The 7,077-nt window shown below is 52.0% G+C and overlaps 1 protein-coding gene across 2 annotated transcripts in view; it reads right to left on the bottom strand.

The window, feature by feature from the left end:
- Window positions 1-7,077, bottom strand: part of CAPG (capping actin protein, gelsolin like) — a 14,599-nt gene extending 7,522 nt beyond the window's left edge. The window contains exon 1 of one of the 2 annotated variants that reach the window (XM_007470589.1): window positions 7,064-7,077. In XM_007470589.1, coding sequence (XP_007470651.1) covers window positions 7,064-7,077 — 14 coding nt within the window. Of the gene's footprint in view, window positions 1-5,923; window positions 5,954-7,063 lie in introns of those variants that run through there. The other variant, XM_007470590.1, reaches the window with a different exon arrangement.

The raw sequence follows: 7,077 nt of genomic DNA, 5'->3' as shown, positions 1-7,077 counted from the left end.
GGCTCAGCGGCTCCGGCTCACGGGCCCAGCCGCCCCGCGGCATGTGGGATCCTCCCGGACCGGGGCACGAACCCGCGTCGCCCGCATCGGCAGGCGGACTCTCAACCACTGCGCCACCAGGGAAGCCCCATGACAACCAGCCTTCACATTGGTCTGGGGAGGTCCTTCCGGGTGGCCAAGTGCTTTCATACTCAACTAATTCATCTCCAAGAGCTCAAGAGGAGATTATCCCTGGCTCCATTATGCGGGCAAAGAAACTCAGGCTCAGAGAGTCTTAAGTCCCAAATCACACAGTGACTAGTGAAAAGCACTAGGAGTCTCTGGCCCTGGGCCGGTGTCTCCCCCTTGCTGTGACCTCTTCTGCTTCCAGACTCCTAACTCTGGGCATTGCATGAGGCTGGGATACATCTCTCTAAGCAACAACTACTTATATTTGAAAAGTCTAAAGTCAATGACTTAAAATCGATAAACCCCAAACCAAAACAATAGAGAAAATCAGTGAAACTGGTTTTTGGACAAATCAATAAAACTGATGACCCTTTAGACAAACTGATTAAGAAAAGACGCAAATTTCCAATACAGAAACAAAAGAGATGACCATCTAATATCTATTAAAGAAATTGAAATTGTACTTAAAAACTCCCCCGCCTCCAAAAAATTCCAAGTCCAGATAAATTCTACCAAAAACTTAAGGAAGACATAATACCAATTTTACACAAACTCTTCTAGAAAACAAGAGAGCACTTCCCAACTCATCCCATGCTGTCACCATTTTCCTGATATAACAAAACCAGATAAATATATTATAGAAAAGAAAATTAGACCAAGATCCCTCATGAACACAGGAAAAAAATATTAACAAAATTTTAGCATATGGAGTTCAGAAATATATAAAAAGATAAAACATCATGACTAAACAGGGTTTACTCCAGGAATGCAAAGTTGGTTTAGCATCTGAAAATCAATGAAATCCACCCTATTAACAAGTCATATAAACAAACATAAAACCATCTCAGTAGATACAGAAAAATTATTTAGAAATATTCTATATCCATTTTTGATTAAAAAAAAAAAAAGCTTTTAGCAAACTAGGAATGGAAGGGAACTTCCTTAACCTGATAAAAGGCATCTACCAGGGCTTCCCTGGTGGCGCAGTGGTTGAGAGTCCGCCTGCCGATGCAGGGGACGCGGGTTCGCGCCCCGGTCCGGGAGGGTCCCACATGCCGTGGAGCGGCTGGGCCCGTGAGCCATGGCCGCTGCCTGCGCGTCCGGAGCCTGTGCACCGCAACGGGAGAGGCCACAACAGTGAGAGGCCTGCGTACCGCAAAAAAAAAAAAAAAAAAAAGGCATCTACCAAAAGCAAACAAAAAAATCTCAGAAAAACAAAAAAACCTACAGCTAACATTAGACTCAGTGCCTTCTCTAATACTAAACTCCCTCCCTAGGGAATTTCCCCCATTCCCAGGCATCAACTATCACTTCTTTTTTTTTTTTTTTTAAATTAATTTGTACTGGCATATAGTTGCTTTACAATGTTGTGTCAGTAACTACTGTACAGCAAAGTGAATCAGCTATTCGTATACACATATCCCCTCTTTCTTGGACTTCCTTCCCATTTACGTTACCACAGAGCATTGAGTAGAGTTCCCTGTGCTATACAGTAGGTTCTCGTTAGTTATCTGTTTTATACATAGTATCGATAGTGTATATATGTCAATCCCAATCTCCCAATTCATCCCACCCCCCCTTCCCCCTTGGTGTCCCTACGTTTGTTCTCTACGTCTGTGTCTCAGGTATCACTTCTGTATGCCCAGCTCCCCTCAAATGCCAGGTTGATGAATATCTGTAGGTCAGTAAGAGCAATCTTTTTTGGACAGAAGTTATTTAGGGAAAAAACAAAGTGCTAAAGGCAAGCATTTTAAAAAAATACTATCTTTTAAAAAATTTCACAAGTGTAGTAACCATAGCTTCACTCACTCTCTTTCCTACGTTCCCATGACTAGAGGGTTTCTTTCTTTGGCTGCAAATGCAGAGCCCACACCAGCAAGCACTGCCACCCAGTTCATGCTGTGCAGCTAACAGGGAGCCCCAGTGGTGCAAGGGAAGGACCTGGGGAACTTCAGGGTTAAAAGCCACCGTTAGGAGACTCTTGGGGGCTGGGGAAGCAGGAAGGGCAAAGGGCAATCTTTGGGGGATGGACGGGAGAGCAGAGGATGTTGAGTCTGAGTAGGAAACAGAGGGGGAGACAGGAGCAGTGGCCATGGGTGTAAAATACCAGGTGAAATTGACTTTCCTTTTCCTTCCTAACTTAAAACACAGCTGAAGGCATTTTTTGGAACCACACTTCCTCAAGGTAGAGGGGAGGCAGTGAGGGGGAGGCTTGGGGGAGGGAACCTTTAATGGTTCTCCATCCCACATAGGGTCACATGCTGTGCCCACATCCCCTGTAACGGACAGCTCAGCCTGCAACTCAGGCCTGAAGTGGTGACGTGGCCACCCCCAAGACCAAGCCAGTGAGGAGAGCTCGTGGACAGAGATGGCGTGAACAAGTGGGCCAACTGTCAGCTGTCTATTGTTTTTTTTTTTTTTTTTTTGGCCATGTCACACGGCATGCAGGATCTTAGTTCCCCATCCACCGATCGAACCCCCGCCCCTGCAGTGGAAGCATGGCGTCCTAACCACTGGACTGCCAGGGGATTCCCATATTTTTGTGCTCTGTGTCCCGACCTGAGAGCTCAGGCCATAACTCAAAAGCAGGCAGCCCACTTGCAGGGCTACAGGACTCCGAGAACCAGTGCAGTGTTTTGGTGAGAGGGGTTGGCTGCCTGGCCCTCATCACTTTGGCTTTCCAGCCCGGCCACAGGTTAGAATTTCCTTGGGATCTTATAAAAACATCGAGGCCCAGGCCTGAAGATTTTGATTCCACGGGTCTGGAGTGAGGATGGGCATCTGCATTTTGAACTATGTTCTAGGTGGTTCTTATGCTGCCAGTTAACTCTGTCCAGAACAGCATCTCACACCCCCCTGCACATCAGAGTCATCTGGGGGCTTTAAAAAAATCCCAATGCCAAGGCCAGTTAAAACCAGACTCTCGGGGCTTCCCTGGTGGCGCAGTGGTTAAGAATCCACCTGCCAACGCAGGGGACACGGGTTCGAGCCCTGGTCCGGGAAGATCCCACAGGCCATGGAGCAACTAAGCCCGTGCGCCACAACTACTGAGACCGCGTGCCTCAACTATTGAAGCCTGCGTGCCTAGAGCCCGTGCTCCACAACAAGAGAAGCCGCCACAGCGAGAAGCCCGCGCACTGCAACAAAGAGCGGCCCCCGCTCGCCTCAACTAGAGAAAAGCCCGCGCGCAGCAACGAAGACCCAACGCAGCCAAAAATAAATAAGTAAATAAAATTGATTCTTTAAAAATAAAAACCAGACTCTCCAGGGTGGAGCCCGGATGTCAGTGTTGGAGAAGTTCCAGATGACTGTAAAGCTGCCCGCCAGCCTTCTGCTCACAGCTCTGCCCCGCAAGCGCCCACTGCCATCGGCCTGTCACTCCTCTCCCACCAGCTCCTCTGCCCAAGCCCACAGCTCCTCAGCTTCCTCAGTGTGAAGCTCCACCTCACGTCCATCCAAGCCCCACCACCCCTCCGGGCCCATTTCAAGCCGCAGCCATCTGAGGAGGCTTCTAGGACACTGGGTGGCCTCGGCCTTCTCTGGGAGTTCTCCCAGCCCTCTCACCTAGGAGCACACCCTTAATTTCCTGCTTACAGGCTGTCTTGGAGCATGACCTGACCGCTCAACCAGAGCAGGGGACATGCCCGCTACTCCTGCATTCCTTAAGCAGCCCACAACAGGGTCTATTCAATTCCATTCAGGGCCTATATTGGGAGCTTGGCACTGGGCAAAATGAGGGCGGAAGGGCACAGAAATAAAGAACAACCCATGCGAGTCTCAAGGTCTAGCTGAAAGGGGGTGGAGAAGCAGGAAGCCATCACGTGCAAGGGGCCGCAGATAAACTTCCCCTACGTGGGGAATGTCACAGAATCACAGATGTTGGCATTAGAAGGAGGCTTAGTACTTAGTTAATCCTCTTCCACATCTGCCTCCCAACACGTACCTAAACACGCACAGTGCAGAAATCCCTACATCCCTCGCCATCCTCCTCTCCAACACTTGCAGTGATGGGGAACTCACCACCTCAAAAGGCAGCTGCTTCTGTGCCTCTTATGTTAAAGCCTTTACTTTTTCCCACTCTGCCACAGTGTGCTGAGTTACGGGCCTGGCCATCTCCCCAACTAGACTATAAAGGCCTTTTGAGGAGGAGGCATATTTTGCCTCTTTGGATCGAGCTGGAACCTCACACTGTGCCTGGCACCCTGCAGGCGCTCAGAGAATGTATTTGATTAACTGGACTTTCTCCAGTTATTAGACCAGATGGAGCCTAAGAGGCAGCACAGGAGGGCTTCCCTGGTGGTGCAGAGGTTAAGGATCCGCCTGCCAATGCAGGAGACACGGGTTCGAGCCCTGGCCCGGGAAGATCCCACATGCCGTGGAGCCGCTAAGCCGGTGCACCACAACTACTGAGCCTGAGCTCTAGAGCCTGCGAGCCACAACTACTGAGCCCACATGCCACAACTTCTGAAGGCTGCGCGCCTAGAGCCCGTGCTCCGCAACAAGAGAAGCCACGACAATGAGAAGCCTGCCCACCGCACGAGGAGTGGCCCCACTCACCGCAACTAGAGAAAGCCTGTGCACTGCAACGAGGACCCAATGCAGCCAAGAAAATAATAAATATAAATAAATAAATTTTAAAAAAAGAGATAGCACAGGAAAATCAACAGGCAGGAGCAGCCCTGGAGGCAGAAGGCAGAGGCTAGGGGTAGGGGCAGGATGTTTGTCCTGCTGGCTGTCCCAAGGTCCTGACTCAGAAAGGAGCCGGGCTTTGAGGACACACTGTGAAGTGGGGGGTCAGTTATGCAGACAGCGGCAGTGCTTGCCAGCTGTCAGAATGACAGGTCCTCCCCTCTATCTGTGCCCTCCTCAGATCCCGAGTCCACTGATTCCCAACAGGTCCCTTCACCGCACAGTCCCGGTTTGCCCTTAGGTGTGAAATGCAACAGCCCCTACCCTTCTGCCCTAGAAAGAGAAAAGGGTGAGTGTCAGCACTTGAAATGACACCAGCTCCTCCCAGCCTGGAACCTGGACATCTGCAGGAACTGCTGGGTCCAGAGGCCTCGCCTGGAAACTCCTCGGCCAGTGTTCTCTCCCTTGACACCAAGCAGGACTCCTACCCTTTCCTGGCTCCACCTTCGCTCCCACACCCACCCCTACCCTACCCCAGGCAGCTGGCTGGACCGTGGGCTGGGGTCTTTTTGAATTTGCAAAATAATGGACCGTGCCACCAGTGTTTAAGACTCCACGCTTCCACTGCACAGGGCACGACTTCGATCCTGGTCAGAAAAAAAAAATGGACCGTGCCACACAGTTTAAATTCAAATGTGAGGCCTGCCCACCCCCCCCCCCCAGCCATTCCAGCCCACCTATCTACCATCACGCCACCATCCTGTCTTAGGAACAAGTATCCTCAAATCTGAATGCACCTCCAGGCTGGCTGAGGACCTTCAGGTGTCCAGTCACTCAGTGTGGTGGCCTCTGTCAGGAGGTTGGGCACCACAAGCCAGGACAAGCCCCAGCCCAGGAGTTCTTTATCCGTATGCTGAGCCCAATCCACCCGTTGCCCGGGCAGTTGAGGCTCCAGTGACTGGAAAGGATGGCAGGTGGGGCACACCAGTCCTGGACAAAGTGGCTTCCAGAAACGTGAGCTTCTGTTTCTGCCCACCTAAGAGGGTCCTGGCCAGCCCATCCCACGCTGAGCCTCCCTCAGCCTCCCTCCACTTTCACCTCTCCGTGCAGCTCTGCTTCCTCCCACTTCTGCTTTTCAGGCTCTGCTTCCTTCCAGCCAGCGCCCCCCGCCGCCCCCTTACACCGTGGCCTCTCCCTTCCCTCTGCTATCTCCTGATATTCCCACCCATCGACCCCACCCCTGGGCTCCTTCTCCAGCTGGTGCCGAGGGCAGGAAAGGGTAGACTGTGCTGGGCGGGCAAGCAGTCCCTGATGGAGGAAATCGACATTGGGGGCTGGCAGGGAGTGCGGCCAGGCTGGCTCCTCAGAGACCCCCATAGGGAGGTGGAGGCCCACGGCAGCTTGGAGCCCCATCACAGTGGCCTCCACCGGCTGCAAGCCAGGGCTGGCAGCTCTGAGTCTGGGACCTGCGAGGGAAACCACAGGAAAGCCAAGACTGCCTACGTTCCCCGCTCACCAGCTTGAGGCAGGCACGTCTGCCTGGCCCCAGCCTCTGCTGGGTTAGTCATATTTCCTGGGTAGGGTCACTGGCTCTGAACCACTTTTTCCTCCTTCTCGACTTGCCTTTCTCCTTGCCTGAATGCACACATTTGATTTTTTTGTTGCTGTTGTTAAAGCTCAGCTCCCGGGGTGTGGCTGAGGCCGGGAAAGCATTCTTTGCTGTGTCCCGCATGCTGGACGCCTCTCAAATCTACCCTTGCTCAGCTTCTCATTCACCAGATGTTGACTGTCACACAGTCTCGGCCCAGGGTGCTCTGAGGAACAGCAATAAAAATAAGCCTGGTTCTGGCTCAACCCAGGGGCCATCTTGCCTCCATCACATCGTAAGGCCCTGGAGCTAGTCTGGTCCAACTCGCTTGTCCGCTTTCCAGAGGAGAGTACGCTTTCCAGAGGCCCTGAGAGCACAAGTGACTTGCCTGTGATTACACAGGGAGCATGAGACAGAGCAAGGGAAGCTTCCACGCCCTGCGGAATCCGTACAAGAGGATGCAGCGGAGTCCAGAAATCTGGCCCACCTGTCCTGGACACAGTCCAGGCCTGGCCCAGGATTGATCAACAGGCTAGTTAGAGATAAGGCTCAGCCTTCAGGGTCAGGCCCCACCCAGGGGGCAGCAGTGGAACCGAATCAATGCATGTGTTAGAACTTCTGGACCAGAACAAGATAAGTTGAATGTCTTCTTCAAAGAACACAAACTCTAGCTGGCACCTGAGTGTCTCCAT

Source organism: Lipotes vexillifer, unplaced genomic scaffold, assembly GCF_000442215.2.
Source record: "Lipotes vexillifer unplaced genomic scaffold, Lipotes_vexillifer_v1.1 scaffold1098, whole genome shotgun sequence".
NCBI lineage: Eukaryota > Metazoa > Chordata > Mammalia > Artiodactyla > Lipotidae > Lipotes > Lipotes vexillifer.
Note: the sequence above shows the minus strand (reverse complement) of the source record. Positions and strands in the feature narration are given on the sequence as shown.